This window comes from Alternaria novae-zelandiae, assembly GCF_023758075.1.
Source record: "Alternaria novae-zelandiae strain BMP 2774 chromosome Unknown scaffold_6, whole genome shotgun sequence".
Taxonomy (NCBI): Eukaryota; Fungi; Ascomycota; class Dothideomycetes; order Pleosporales; family Pleosporaceae; genus Alternaria; species Alternaria novae-zelandiae.
This window is the reverse complement of record NW_026056966.1, coordinates 1,422,421-1,438,109: the sequence shown is the minus strand read 5'-3', so window position 1 is coordinate 1,438,109 and position 15,689 is coordinate 1,422,421. Positions and strand designations below refer to the sequence as shown.

The window sequence follows — 15,689 nt, the reverse complement described above, 5'->3', positions numbered from 1 at the left end:
GGTGGAAGGGTGCCCAAGCGACGATGCGGCTCCTTGCCCGCCAAGACCCCCGGAGATTGCCGGCGCCGATCATCACAACTCAAGGAAGCATCGCTCGTGAACTTCGACAACTGCGCCAGCTTCTTCTCTACGGGCCGTACAGCATGCCCTGTGTAGTCGCTCGTCACTTACCCGTCTCTTTCGTATAGACTATAGATCTCCGTCCACACTAGCGCGTACACAGCTCCACCGCTTCCGCCAGCCACCGTCGCGCGCATTCGATGGGTATCTGCTCGTCGTGCCTGGGAGGGCGAAGGACTTCTGAGTCTGATGTAAGGCCCCGGGGATATCATACTGCGCTACACAAGTACTTACCCTTCTTTACAGAACTCGGATGCCTCGCACCTTCTCGGAGATCAGTACCAGCCCAACTATGGCACTGCCAACAGCACCCACAACGCGCCCCAGCCAGACCCAGAGGAGCTTCGACGTCAGCGAGAGAATCTGGAGCGAATCTGCGCTGAAACCAATGAGTGAGTGCCGCCTTCCTCATCTTTGAGCGTTCCTTCCCACGAAGTCGTTCGCACCTTCCCACAAAGGAGCCCGCACCTTCCAAGTTACGGGCCACAAAGTCCCTTGGGGGTTCCCCATCTTCAGTAGGACATGACGCTGACCACGTACAGGCAACTGATCCCCGTCTCCCAACCGAGCGCCCTCCCGGAAGTCACCGAACAGCCCTCCAAGAACGACGAATACGCACATCTCTTCAACGAGCGCTTCAAGTCGATACGAAGCCAGCGCCCTTCCTCCGCCGGTAACGACGATGACGACGAGACGACATGGCTCGAGAACGCCATGGGCAACCAGGGCGAAGATGAGCTGGAGCAGATCAAGCCGGCCAAGGGGAAGCTGACGATTCAGTTCGGTCAGCGGTAGACACCTACACCGAGGGTTTCGAGGACGGCGATATCCTTCGACCCTGTACGGGTTCTCTTGCTGAGGCTATACGCACTTTTTCATTGCTTGTCGCATTCTGCATTGCACCAGCGCCTTTACGGATACCCATAATCTTTTCCTTTTGTTATTTTTCTGCCTCGAAAGGAGGTCGTTTACGTACGTTTTCTCAAGTAGCATAATCATGTCTGCATCGAACGTCTTCTCGTCTCCTTTCGTTCATGTCTTTCAAGAGTCAGTCCGGCAATGCCGTTATACGAGGCACGTTCTTCTTCATTACTCATTTGATGCAATTGGTTTCTAGATACATGCTCCTACGACAGTACTTCGCTATCCTAGGCGAATGCCAAGCTGGCCAGACGAAGCCAACCAATGCCAACTTGCTATCCATGTGTTTGGACTGGTGCAAGTCCCGACAACTCTGTCTATCGCTGAAGATATATCAATGCAAGAAGGAGGCCAAGGTAATCATCGCTCAGGCCAATGCAACACCATCACCGCCATCACCTACCCTAGACAGCCTTGAACAGCAAGTCCGGAGGACCAGTCGCAGGCTTCTCGTCACTCACACCCAACTCCGCCAGCATACTGCCAGCGCGCTCATCCATCAACTTGGCCAACTCCTCCCGAAACTTCTCGTCGATGAAATCAAGACGCAACTTCAAGCCTGGCTGTACCGTGCGCTGCTTCTCCGGATCGAGCTTCTTAAACGTCTTCTTGCCCCAGACCAACGCGGCGCTCTCCATGGCGTTGAAAAGGGCCTTGTTATCGTCTCCGTCCATGGTGTCGGCGTTGAGGTACTTGGTAGCCATCTGCTCGACGAAAGCGCCAACGGTACATTCATTAGCAGCCTGATCAGCCTCGTTCTTCGTCGTGTCAGCTTTTTCGTCGTCGATCACAGCTCTATACTCGTTACTTACGCTCTGCTCAGCCAAAGATGCCACAGTCTCTTCTCCAGTCGTCTCGCCTGACTGGTCTAATCCCATCTTCTCACGGAGATGCTTCTGGATGTACTTGTACGTCTCACCCTGTGGCCTCGGTACACCACCTCGCTTGATGATATCGGGGATCCTCGAGGCAGGGTTCGACAGGACGGGGTTTTGACGACTCAACAACGGCTCTTCGTATGGTCCGATGGCAGCATCATAGAGGTCTGGATCGCCCTTGTAGTCGCCGCCTAGGTAGCCATTCGACCTACCGCCGCTGCGCACACTGCCGTCGACCGGGTCCGAGTGCGGGGATGGTGGATCTTGATAGGTTGGAGCGGTGGTTGATCGTCGAGTCGCGCGTGTGGCAGGCGGTGTCCGGGTAGCGGTAGCGAGGGCGCTCTCGGCGAAGGTGAGTTCAGTTTTGCGCTTCTTGCTGGGTGTGGGTGAGTGATCGTCTGGCTCGAAGTCGTCTTCGGATGAGATCTCGTCGACCTCACTGTCAAGAACAACCGGCTTCTTCCTGATCGAGCGCTTCTTCGCTGACGACTTCTGTGCAGACGCAGTAGTCTCCTTCGGCGCGGACTCGACTTCCTTCTCCTCTTCCTTAACTTCATCATCCTTCTTCTCTTCGCTCTCACGTACGGGTGTGCTGCTCGCCACCGGCCTACGCCTCACCGTCCTACCTGCAGGAGTAGTACCGGCGCCAACCCCAGCCGCACCTGGCGTCGCCATATTACCATGAAGAAGACCTTTATTATTCTTAACCCGCTTCTCATAGCACGGCTGACAGACCTGAAACGTACAGCCAGGACAGCGGCGCATAGTATCCATATTCCGCTGATCGCACTCAGTGCACTTGGCCGTATGGACAGTCACCCTACTAAACAGCGTCTCGTCGACAGTGCAGGGCTGGATTGCCGATGATGCTCCTGGAGTGCGGGGCGCGCGTGTGGGGAACGGGCTGCTGGATGAACGTGGGGTGTTGGGGAGGAGGGGGCGGTTACGTCGGCCTGGTGTGGACGGTGCGGGTGAAGGCGCCGGTGCGGGTGTTGTTGCAGTTGGAACCTTAGCGTGAAGGCCCGCATCTGGACCTGGTGTCGCTGGAGGATCCATGGCGCCACGTGGTGAGCCTTGCTCTGCTTGCTCTGGTGGGGGTGGGGGTGGGTCGGGTGCTGTGTCGCTCATGTTGTTTAGTCGCCTTGTCCTTGCGGAGGATGAGTGTACTGGAGATTGTATCGCAGTACTTTGAACTGTTGATGTGGACGCTGGAAGAAAAACACACGGTGGGGGATATATACTCCCAAGATCTGAGACTGAAAAAGGGTCTCAGTAGTCGCCTGAGACTTGTCGGTGACTCGCCGCTTGGACCGTTATATCCTGATCCAGGTCTGTAGGAGAGAGACTGATTCAAAAAGGTATTGAGTACAATAGGTGTGGACGGTAGAAAGCAAATGTGAAAAAGGCGCCCACTTCTGATCAATCCGATAGAAGTTGGTGCTTTACGCTCGGGCTAACGCGGGGCACAATGACGCGAGATCCAGGCGCCAGAGTTGTAGAAATCGAACCGGAATGGAATGTCGGATCCGGGGCGAGCGGGTTCAAACGGGGGTGACAGAGGGTTATGGGTGGCGAGATCCGAGGGATCGAGGGGTAAATGTTGCTCGTTCGAGGGAGTATTCACTGACTGGGACTGGAACTGCTTGGGGCCTTGGGCGTGACCTTAGGTGTGGCTTTGGGATAGACGGATAGAGACGGGTGGAGAGTGGAATGTATGTACAAGTACAGGTGCAAAGAGCAGAAAGAAGACAACCACCGCAACCAACACCAAGCTATATACAATCCTTCCGACGCGCTATGTGAAGAGAAGAATAAGAGATAGCCAGCCGACTCACATACACGACGGAAGCGGACTGCAAAACGAACAAGAAGCAGGAGGCGAACGAAGGACCAGTCATTGTTGATTATGTGAAGAGGAAATAGTTCTTTATAGAACGTGTGACATGGCGGGGCGCGGGTTCGTGCTGTCACATCTGTCACAAGTGGTATTGGAGTCATGAGTTTGGGGGGCATGTTGCGTAGCATTCACCTGTTCGGGGCCTGGGAGAGCTGCGTGCGTTGGTGGTACGGTGGTGACAAACGGTGGAGATGGCAAGTTGGAGCTCGGGTTACTGGATGGGGTAATCGTGGTCGTTCAAGGCGTAAGTGGAGATGAAGATGTTGGATAATCGCAGTGTAGTCTGGCTTTGGTATCTTTGATCTGGTTGTGAAGTTGTGTGACTTTGTAGTGGTTTTTCGTGCACTCAGATGCCTCGAAGTGATGAGCCGCTCACAGCCGCCGCGGCCTGATTAATAAGCGTACAGATAGATGAGTCTGGTTTGATGATATTGCTGCTACGGGGTACTGGAGTGTTTCTTGAGACTTGTATACATGTTGGGTGGGGTGTGGTACGGTCGCCAAAGACCCTGGGCCAGGTCGCTGTTGGATGACCGTGGTCGTTGGATGGCCCCATCTTTGCCATGCGAACGTGCGGATCCTGCGGGCCGATCTCGCAGTGGATCTAGATCTGTTGGATCTGGGATGTCGTGCCACATTGCATAATCGATGGCTTTGCGATGCTACCCTGGTACTGACAGAAGCGTGCTTAACATCTGGACCGGACTTCGGAACCGAGGATGCAGATGTGCTCGGTGGATCGCAGCAGCATCAGCGACGCTTCTGAGCGTGGAGAACAGTCAATCTTGATATCAAACGCGGTGTCGTAGTCATGACGTGGCGACAAAAGCTCGGTACAGCATTCTCCCAGACCAACGGCGTGAGGCTCCTGCTAGTCACTAGTGAGGCTCTCGTGAACACTAGCAAAGCTGCTAGAGGACTGGGCGGTGTGCTTGTCTGATAAGAAAGCTAGATCAAACGCTAGGAGTGGATGCCGTTGATGGTATTCAAGTCGACGTGTCGTGCATTGCGGATCTACAGAAAGCATGCACGGTACCTGAGGAAGTGCAGCCTCGCTTACCCAATCCGGCGCAGAAGGAACTCGCATCTTGCAGATGTGACACCTGCAAGGAGCCGCATCGTCCATCAAGTCCAACCCCGCTATGGGCCGTGAACCATTTTCCCGAATCTCTTTTGCCGCCTCGAGCGCCGACGGTCGCTCTGCCGCCATGGCTGTTGTGTTGGGTGCTTGCTTCTGCCTAGAGCGGGGTCTCGCCGCTTGATGACGGCTCTAGAGAAATTTGGGGGTGTGCGGCCTCACCGGCGACTCTCTGGGAAAATGCAGCGCTATATATACATCGTTGCCGCTTCTTCAGCAGCGGCGGCACCGGAGTGTCGCCGTACGCTGTACGCCGCATCAAGCAGATAGCTGGAGACGGCGGTGAGTGGACTGCATGGTGATTGCAGTAGACCTAGCAGCGGGCACTAGCCACACCGACTAGGCTAACAAGGGCGCGCAGCTTCTTCAGTTCGGAATGCGCAAAGCGCGACAACCAAACATCGCGCGTCCATCAACAGACCGCCAAAATCATCAAGCGCGCGTGACAGTCGACGCCGCGGAAGTTTGCGCCGCGCAATCGTATAACTCTGGAGGCTGTCGCAAAGTACGCGTCGCGGGCTGTTCGAAACCCAGGCCTTAAGCGAAGACAACCCTGCCCATCACGACAGCATACACATACTCGAATCCTCCTGGCTGAGCTCGCCGGGTATTCTTAAGCGGAGAAGAGCGTTGTGGCGGTGCGGCTGAAGACCATATCACCAAATCAAAAGCTTGGGGCTGCAGCCTCTGCCTCCTCGCAGCGGCCGGATTCGCACACCACCAAGCACCTTCCTTTCGGCGGCCTGCCCTTGCCAGTTTGAGACCTGGTGTGCGACCTACTCCCAGGCCTCCAACAACCGTGTGAGACGATAAAGTCGCCTCCCACGACCTTGCACAGACCGTGTATCTGTGCGCAGCCATAAGTGTCTAAGACAGACGCTACGAGAACAGGAACATCAACGAAGAAACGAGCTCACGATCACGACTACGACCATGGATCAGCCAGAACCCGCGACACCGCTTTACCCGGCCATGGCCCTCCTCAACTACATGCATGCGCCCACCGTCGGCTTCTACTACATGGGAGCATGCGCATTCAGTTTGTGCATACTGCAAAAACCACGGTTAGTATCAGCAAAGAGGCGGTGGAGCATACTTATCGCCATGCTCACAATACTGGTCGCCTACATCACAGAGGTACTTTACTACTTCAGCCGGTCAATGGGCGACTGGGACTATGAGGCACCACAACCTGCAGCAATCCGCTGCTTAGGATCGATACTGGTCTGGAGTCCGCTCGCATACATACTCTGGTCGAGTAAGGCGTTACGGTGGCACGCCTACTTTGGCGCGTTTGTCCTGCAATTCGCTTTCGAGACTACAACATGTCTAATAACGGCATTTTCCATCCCCGAGAAGGGTCGGCAGAAGAATGCGCCTTTCGTGATTGACTGCGTCAGGGCGTTGGCTTCGCTCATATTACTTCTTGACGCCTTCATCATTCTGGTCACCAAGCAGGCGGTGGTCAGCACGGACGAGGAACGCCAGTCTCTGCTAGGAAAGCAAGCGAATGGTTCATCAACACCCAACGGCAACGCTGGATATGGCACCATACCTACTGGAACGTCGAGCGACGATGAGGAAGCACCGCCGAAAGATGACGACAAGGATATCAAAGAGCAACAGGCAAAGCGTCTCGAAGAGGAGGGTGGCTGGTTCGGATATCTCAAGGGTTTCGCCGTGTTCTTGCCCTACCTATTCCCGAGAGACGACTGGAAAGTCATGACATGCCTGGGTCTACGACTCATTCATATGCTGACAGAGCGTGTTCTGAACTTGCTTACTCCTCGCCAAATCGGTATCATCACCAACAAACTACAGCACTCTTATGAGACCCAGAGTGGCGTCATGCCGTGGAGGGATATTGGCCTCTGGATCTTGTTCTCATACATCAACAGCTATGCTGGGCTCGGCATAATCGATGGCATCGCAAACTTAGTCATCTCGAACTCCGCGTATCGGCGCATCACCTTGCTCGCATATGAGCATGTTCTCGGTCTATCCATGGACTTCCACACCTCAAAAGACTCCGGGGAGGTTCTGAAAGCTGTTGAACAGGCGTCATCTCTAAACTCGCTCATCGAGATGGTTCTCTTCGACATTGCGCCCATTCTGTTGGACCTGTTCGTAGCCATGTACTACGTAACGCACTTGTTCGACGCTTACATGGCCTTCATCATCCTCTTCATGGGCGCAGCATACATCGTAATCGGATTCTACTTCACGACGCTCTCTCAGCCGAAGCGAAGAGACTATGTCGAAAAGCAGCGTACTGAAAGCTCTACGGTCAATGAGACTGTCCACAACTGGCAGACGGTCGCTTACTTCAACCGATTGGTGTTCGAACACAAGCGCTATGCCGAGAACATCATGAACACCATCTCCGCTCAATACGCATACTACTTCCGATCTATGGGCGGCCATGCGGCACAGGACGTTCTGACAACTCTCGGGTTCGCCGGTGCTTGCGTCTTTGGTATGTCGCAGATTGTCACTGGCCGCAAGCCAGTTGGCAATCTTGTCACTCTGATCATGTACTGGCACACAATGACATCGCCCCTATACGTTCTCTCGTACAGCTATCGCCACATCTCCAGCTCGCTTATTGATGCTGAGCGCCTTCTGCAGCTACTCAATACTAAACCTACAGTTGCCGACCAAGACGGTGCAAGAGACATTGTGGTTTCCGCGGGTGAAGTCGAGTTCAAGGACGTCGACTTCCACTACGACGAGCGTAAGCCCATTATCAAGGGCGTGAATCTGAAGGCGGAAGGCGGACAGACCATCGCCTTCGTTGGTGAGACAGGAGGCGGCAAGTCGACAATGCTGAAATTGCTGTTCCGCTTTTACGACGTGACCGGCGGCTCAATCATGATCGATGGTCAAGATCTACGTTCAGTCACGCAAGCCAGTCTCAGGAATGCTCTCGGTCTTGTGCCGCAAGACCCTGTCCTCTTCAACCAGACCATCCGACAAAATATTCGCTACGCCAAACTCGACGCAACGGACAAGGAGATCGAAGATGCCTGCGCCGCTGCTGCCATTCACGACGACATTGTTGGCTTCCCCGACGGCTACAACTCCAAGGTTGGCGAACGTGGTGTTCGTCTCTCAGGCGGTCAACTCCAGCGCATAGCTATTGCTCGCGTACTCCTCAAGAACCCCAAGATCGTCATGCTTGACGAAGCCACTTCAGCAATCGACTCTTCCATTGAAGCGCTCATCCAGCAAGCGTTCCGCAAGCTGAGTCAAGGCCGCACAACCTTCGTCATCGCGCATCGCCTCAGCACGATTGCTGATGCGGATCAGATCTTGGTCGTGGAGAAGGGTGAGATCATCGAGCGAGGTACGCATCAAGAGCTGCTGAAGAATGAAGCTGGCAAGTATTCAGAGCTTTGGTCGAAGCAGACTGCAGGGCATTTGTCCAAGACTCCATCGAAGGAGGACGTGAAGAAGGATGTGGCGACAAGAGAGACCGAAGACACGGTGACCGAAGACAAGGACACCGAAAACAAGAAGACGAAGCAAACAAATGAGGCAACAGCAACGGCCGTAGAAAGGAAAAGCGATAATGAGGACACGACAACGAAGCGTAAATGAGGATTGCTTGCTGTCTAGGGAGGAACGTAATTAGGGCTTTCGGCCACGTAGTACCGCGATACAGCAACGCGAATCGCATTAATCACAACACACACACATCAGAAAAGATTCCCAACGTCATCCCGTAAAACTCGTCCGCTTGCTTCTGCAGTTTGCGACCTCATGATCCGTATACATTCCTGCTGCCTTGAAGCCACTCAGCCAACGCGGGACAACAATCCCGCCAGCCAGTCGCAAATGTGCCCTAAACAGGTGGGCGTTCTCGGGAAGACAACATGCCGACTCTGGCGCACGGACTTTTGCGGACCAGCTACGCGCAATCGAAACGATGCATGTGCGGGCGAGCAGCTGGATGTTTAAGACAGCTTGCTGAACCTCAATTCTCTCTTCTTACGATATATCATCTGTGCTGGTTACTACTTGGCATTACAGTACCACGCCGCTCAACAACCCCCGTCGTGGCGCAGACACAACTTCCTTACGTCATCCATTACCGAAACACCTTGATTCGCCGCTTCGCCACATCCACGCAGGTCAATCGACCCCAAACAGTCAATCCCTTTCGCACATCTGCAACCGCGCCCCTTGCGCAGAGTTCCTGATATGGCGGTGCCGAAACGCTTTTTGCTGCTTGCGGCTGCGGCGTGGACGTGGTTTAGTCAGCGGTATGCGCCTACTGTCTCTGTTTCGACGGGCTACATCAAGAACACCATTGCGCTTTTCGCAATCGCAGTCTTGGTTCAACTGGCATGGTCCATCGTTGTCTACCCACTGTTTTTAAGTCCGTTAAGACATCTACCATCGCCGCCAGACAGCCATTTCCTGCTCGGCCACTTCCGACGCATCTACAAGGACCCGACGGGTGAGCCGCAGCGGGATTGGATTGACAATGTGCCGAATGACGGTGTGTTGTATTATCGGTGGTTGTTCAACGAGCCGAGGATTTTGGTGACGAATCCGAAGGCGATTGGCGAGGTGTTGGTGACGAGGAGCTATGAGTTTGTTAAGCCGGGGAGGTTGAGGAAGGGGTTGGGGAGGTTGTTGGGCGTGGGGATTCTGTTGGCGGAGGGGGATGAACATAAGGTGCGTATACATTATGGGCTTAAGAAGATGGTAGCTAATGTGTCTGCGATTACAGCGTCAAAGAAAGGCACTTATGCCTGCGTTCAACTTCCGACATGTCAAGGACCTGTACCCGATCTTCTGGAGTAAATCCCAGGAATTTACGGACAAGCTGGCTGAAACCATCAAGAGCAGCCCTGATGGGTCATCTGTAGTCGAAATCGGGCATTGGGCTTCCCGCGCCACTCTCGACATCATCGGTGTCGCAGGAATGGGCAAAGACTTCGATGCCATAAGCAACCCGTCCAACGAACTCAACGAAACCTATCGCAAGATTTTCGCCGGCGCTCGTGGTGCTCAACTCATCCAAGTATTGCTCAATCTGCTCCCCCACTGGGTCGCCGTCAATCTTCCCTTGGCGCGCAACGACATAATCGGCAACGCCGTCGACACCATCAAGAAAGTCGCCAGAGACCTCATCCACGACAAGCGCGAGAAGCTGCAATCCGGCGAGGCAAAAGGCATGGACATTTTAAGCGTAGCCATGGAATCCGGCGGTTTCAGCGACGAAGACCTCGTAAACCAACTCATGACGTTCCTCGCCGCGGGCCACGAAACTACCGCTTCAGCCATGTCATGGGCCGTATACCTGCTGTGTCAAAACCCTGATGTGCAAACGCGGCTACGACAGGAGATACGCACCGAGCTGTCTGAAGCACTACAACCAGGTGGTCAAATCTCTTCGACCGAAATCGACCGTTTACCGTACCTGAACGCCGTACTGCAAGAAACAATGCGCATCTACCCCCCCGTCCCCCTCACCCTCCGCGAAACCGCCCACGACACCACCATCCAAAACCACTTCGTCCCCGCGGGCACAACCGTCGTAATCTGCCCCTGGGCCATCAACACGTCCACCCACCTCTGGGGCCCAGATGCCCGCTCCTTCAACCCCGACCGCTGGATGCAGCCTGGTACTGCCAACACGGGCGGCGCGGAGTCGAACTATGCCATTACGACGTTTTTGCATGGGCCAAGGAGTTGCATTGGCATGCAGTTTGCCAAAGGGGAGTTTGCTTGTCTTGTGGCGAGTCTGGTGGGCAGGTTTGAGATTGGGTTTGAGGTGGAGGGGCATGTGGCGGGGATTCAGGGGGGGATTACGGCGAGGCCTAAGGGGGGGTTGAGGGTTAGGTTGAGGGATGTTGGGGTGGGGGAGAAGGTGTAGGTAGGGTGTAGATGATAGGATTGGGTGTGTGATTGATGCTATCTATTACAACCTCTTGTGTTGAAATACGAAAGAACTCCCTGGTGGCTCTTGGCATACTCAGCCCTAAATTCGTGAAGTATGTCATAAGTCTTACATTAAAGCTACAGTGCTCTCTGGGAGGAAGGCGTGACCAAAGGCTCCTTCCTTCTTAGGTTGCCCAGGCGGTCAATCACGGGTTGATTGACGTACTAAGACAGATTCAATGAGTCTATGCTCAAAAGAATATGAGACTCATCGATGGTGTAGCTGTAGCAGTGCGCCCAGTTCCGAGTTGCCGTGGAGCGATGCTGTAGGGATGAAAGACAGAGTAGCCGGGGTATTCCAAATTTGGCTCGCGTCCCCGGCAGGCGCTTGGTCCAGCTGCTACACGACGAACCTCTGGTCCTGTCCTCATATTAGATGATCTTGCCCTTCTTGCGAGACCTACGTGGGGTTTTCGAACACCTTCGCCGACCAGCAAGGGCCATCCTAGACGTTCGCTGCGAGACGAGCCGCCGGTGGGGGTGGGAGCGCGCGCTATTGGGCATATAACCGTCGACAATACCTGGAGTAACAACCCGTTTTGGAAAAGCTGCAATCTCCGAGTTACTGCATCATGTACAGAAAATCAAGGTAATCTTAATGATCATGGAAACAGTTTAGCGCGCCATACTTCGTGGCTGTCCAAGGTTTTCGTTGGGCGAAGTCGGCGGCATGCGATCGAGGCAGAATGCCGCTTCTGGACTGTGATTGGTCGAGCCCTTGGCGAAGAACGTACCACATTCGCATGTCCTACAAGGTCTGCATAGGCTATGACAGGCCTTGCATCGAACGCAATACATCCTTTGTCGCCGTGAGTACTAGTCTACACTTGTTTTTGGTAACACAGATCTTGGGATGGCAGCCTGGACGTTAGGTGTAGACTGTCGACGGGTACAATTGCTGCGACGATAAGACAAGAAAACGTTGAAAGCACTTGAAAGCAGAATCCAACTGTGAACCTCGATTTTGTCATGATTGGCGCGGGACACGTAGTGCGTCCGTTCCGATATGCAGATAATATGCGGGAGCGCTATGGCAAGCAAGATCGACCCAAAAGGGTAAAGTCGCTATGCGCAAGGCTTGTAGCGACGACGAAAAGAGCAGGATGAATGAGCGTCAAGCGGTACGTATCGCCAGTACATGCAACTTAGTTAGTCGCCCACTACCGAACTGTAGCGAGATGAGAGAAGTACTGGGTTGGTTGCCCAGCATATCCAAAAGTGCAGTCTCGCGATATCATTGGTCGAACCGGTGCTTTACATGTGTTCCGGCTATGCACACAAATTCAACTGCAGCCCAATACATCCAAAGTGCGGCTTTTAGACATGCCTTCTGTCGTAAGTCATGTACGAACCATGTCTGAGTGGTCCTGCTGACAACACGTCGAGCTGGCTCATTGGTCGTCGTGCTGAACGTATGCCCCTCAGGTGTCCACCTAACCGCGTCTTTCAGCCCGAGGGAGGAGCGGTAGTACACGAGTGATAACCTGTCGTATGTCACGAGCGCTTAAACCTACTCGCCGTGGTAGGGCTTCGGTCGCAGCATACTCAAGAACCTTGGGCAGCCCCATACGCTCTTGTTCCTCTGGTCTGGACGACCCGCGCTCTCCTTCGCACGAACACACATCGGATGGTGAGTCACCAAGTCTGGATAACGATACGGGTAGCGGATGGCGGAGAAGAAACGTGGTGGAGTCGAGCCTTGAAGACGTATGAAGGCGATCGGCCGCTATTCAGGCCACTTAGCGTTCGCCACGTAAGTCGACTCTTCTAACCTTCCTTCCTGGCTCTTGAGACTGTTGCAACCTACTACGACCACTGTATAGCTTAGCTGACCTCGAAAGCAATTTTTTCAACTGGAAGAACGAGGAAGAACATCGTGCAGCCCGCACGAAAAGCACGATGGAACACACGGAACACGACAGATCGCCCACGAGAACAGATGATCATCAGAGCGACGCCGACAAAGTGAGCGAAGTACTCGCAGACCACTGCATATACCCACCTGATCAACGCATCGGTTCACGCACCTTTCCCTCGATAACCCAGAACGCACACATATCTGCGCCGCATGAGCTCGGCCACACAGGGGGAACGACCGACCGTGGGCCATGCGGGTTGCTGTCAGTAGAGCTTTACGGACGAACGAACACGTCGTGGTGTCCATAGGCAACACAAGCCAGGCCAAAGACGTGGAAGAAAGAGTACACAAGATGACAGAGTGAGTGCAGGCCGACCAGCTGACACTATGGGATAGGCAACTAAGACCGGGGCATTATCGGCACTACCCGCTCACGCCATCCGAGTGAGCCCTAGCGTCGTCACGTGTCTGCCAAGCTGCGAAATTTACCCCACCAGCCGTCCTCCGACACAACAACACCACCGAATCCGACCCTCCGCCCGCTTCATCTCACGATGGTCGACCTTGCTGCATGGCGCAAATTCTTCGCCCGAACACCCGACCAGCCTTCCCTGACTGAGGGGAAAGCGCCGTATTGTCTCTCGCCGGGCCGTGCACCATGAGCTCTCCACTTCTATTCGCGGCTACGCGACGGTCACGGATTGGACAGCTTCAGCCCCCAATTCAAGCACAGCGGCTACAATCACCACAATCGAGGACGCAACCAATCATACAAACTGAAAATGGTCATTGCATCATTAAATAAGAATCTCAGGAATAGAAAGAAGCGACTGTAAGAGGTAACGCCCGGCCTTCCATGTTCCGTATGCCATCGCTCAATGCCAGCTCTGCGTGCATCATTCCGCCTCTGGACCCAAAAAATGAATGGCCTCAAACTGAAAGAAAATACCGAAGCGGTATACATGAAACGAAACCGCAGACGCCCGCGCCGTGACCGCTGTAACCTCAGTAGACTGCTTGCAGTCTACGGTTGCGCTCGCAAGACAGCTCATTGATTTCTCCATCCAGACTGCGAATCATCTCCATCGACTTCTCGATCGAAGCACCGAACTTGTGAGGCTCTCGCTGCCAGCGCCCGATGCGGTCCACCTCAGCGGCTCGGCGGCGCATCTTGGTGTTGATCTTCTCACAGAGCTTGCAGTATGTTCCCGTGGGAATTGTCTGCATGATGAGCTTCATGCCACACGTCTCGCCGATTCGGTACTCCTTGGCGCAGTGCTGTCGGAAGTGGCCCCACTTCCAGTCGCCGCAGACGAACCTGTGTTGGTCGTAGAAGCACATGTTTCAGGCTGGAAGAGCTTGGACGTCTGATGTTCGGTAACACGTTAGTCTTGTTCGCGAACCGCTTGGATATCAGCACTCGAACACCTACCTGTTACTGTTGGTTCAAACACTGGACCTTTTTGATAGGGCCAGCGATCGCGTTCCTGGAAGTGGGTCAGCTCAGGGGTCACCTCAACCTTGAGCCTCAAAGACACACACAGAATGGTTGGATGGTAGGAGGGCTTTGGCAAAGACGGCTATGGTCTATACCCAAGAGAGGTGTTGTTGGTCAAGCCCGGTGTTGCAAAAGATGGCTGAGGATCAGAGTCTATGGTCAATGACTGGAAGAGATCTTTGGACTGAGTGTGAAGAGACTGATATTCTGGCAGCAGCGTACCGCTATTTATCCTTCGAAACGAACTCCTCTCACCGGCCTCGCCGGCCATCCATCGAACCCGAGCCCGCTTCGCTGTCAGGCCATAAATTGATGCCGTGGCCTATCCTTTCATCGACGTGGTAGCACCCCACCCGGTTTCATCCAACGATATCGCTACGATTCACGGATCCCTCTTACTCTGACGCTAGAGTAATGCGGAGACGGGCTGAAATGATACCCTAGGCCGTGCCGGCGTTTCCAGCTGCAGACAGTTATCACATTTGCTAGGGGATCAACGTGTCGTGGCTTCCTCAACCACGTAACCCTTTGTTCCAGATGCGAAAATCCCGCATGTTCCTTGTCAAGACGCCTTAGTTGGCGCTTGGGGTCGTTATGGTGTGTCCTTGTCGAGCAATCCGGGCCTCTCATGCCATATGAGATGGAGCATTCGTGAACCGAGATACGATCACGTGCTGCTTGGTGTATGCCGAGTTACAGTCCGGTTCAAGAATATTTTCCTGGGTCCAGTAAGCGATTGGCCAATGGCTCCCGCTATTGGTACCTCAGTGGAAATGCCACCAGGCAATACACGGGCCAACCTTGAGAGTCTCTAGGTTCCACGCCCTTCACCTCGAGCTATGGTCAACCGTTACAAGATGCACTGACCAGGCCCTGGAGAATAAGCAGTATCGTCGCCTGCGGTTGGGCATCGCTGTCTCCTTACGCACTAGTACGCCATGTGGTCACGGTACTTCGGGCATTTCTCATTTCCTACGCTACATGCTCGACCCCAAATTTTCCGTTTGTGGTCACGCTAATCAACCTGTGTAGCATCACTGAGCTTCACCGATGGTGCTCGGCTGTTTTTTGCGTCCACTAGAGATCCTCACCTTTACCGCTTGGCTGACACACAACATGCCGGTCTTTCCACTATGGACTCGAAACGCTGTTGGCCAGTCACCTTATCTTGTTCTGCTGCAGACATGCGTCTTCGCCTTCGCACCTGGTCACCCAGCATCGCCACTGGGATGGAACGCTAGCAACATCCGCATGCATGTTGCATAGCACGGACTGGGTCCTTCATTCAGCTGATCGATATCCCCACTCAACGGCTGACTTTGCCCGTGGCCGGTCCGTTGTTGACTGACTAGGCCCTGCACGCTGACAGGCATTCCTATCCTAGATAACAGGATGGCGTGAAGTTAATGCGGAACCTAAGCCGCCAT

At 54.2% G+C, this 15,689-nt stretch overlaps 5 protein-coding genes across 5 annotated transcripts; 3 read left to right on the top strand and 2 right to left on the bottom strand.

Annotated features, from left to right (window-relative positions):
- Window positions 1-260: 260 nt before the first annotated feature.
- Window positions 261-915, top strand: J4E88_003982 (uncharacterized protein; the record flags this gene model as incomplete). Its single annotated transcript, XM_049397630.1, has 3 exons — window positions 261-311; window positions 367-512; window positions 663-915. The coding sequence occupies 3 exons, from the start codon at window positions 261-263 to the stop codon at window positions 913-915; spliced, it is 450 nt and encodes a 149-aa protein (XP_049257018.1).
- A 530-nt stretch (window positions 916-1,445) lies between these two features.
- J4E88_003981 (uncharacterized protein) lies at window positions 1,446-3,047 on the bottom strand (the record flags this gene model as incomplete). Its single annotated transcript, XM_049397629.1, has 1 exon — window positions 1,446-3,047. One exon carries the CDS (start codon window positions 3,045-3,047, stop codon window positions 1,446-1,448), a length of 1,602 nt encoding a protein of 533 aa, XP_049257017.1.
- A 2,840-nt stretch (window positions 3,048-5,887) lies between these two features.
- J4E88_003980 (uncharacterized protein) lies at window positions 5,888-8,554 on the top strand (the record flags this gene model as incomplete). Its single annotated transcript, XM_049397628.1, has 1 exon — window positions 5,888-8,554. One exon carries the CDS (start codon window positions 5,888-5,890, stop codon window positions 8,552-8,554), a length of 2,667 nt encoding a protein of 888 aa, XP_049257016.1.
- Window positions 8,555-9,157: 603 nt separating this feature from the next.
- Window positions 9,158-10,841, top strand: J4E88_003979 (uncharacterized protein; the record flags this gene model as incomplete). Its single annotated transcript, XM_049397627.1, has 2 exons — window positions 9,158-9,637; window positions 9,693-10,841. The coding sequence occupies 2 exons, from the start codon at window positions 9,158-9,160 to the stop codon at window positions 10,839-10,841; spliced, it is 1,629 nt and encodes a 542-aa protein (XP_049257015.1).
- Window positions 10,842-13,769: 2,928 nt separating this feature from the next.
- On the bottom strand, window positions 13,770-14,105 carry J4E88_003978 (uncharacterized protein; the record flags this gene model as incomplete). The annotated part of the gene is made up of 1 exon (XM_049397626.1): window positions 13,770-14,105. One exon carries the CDS (start codon window positions 14,103-14,105, stop codon window positions 13,770-13,772), a length of 336 nt encoding a protein of 111 aa, XP_049257014.1.
- Window positions 14,106-15,689: the final 1,584 nt, after the last annotated feature.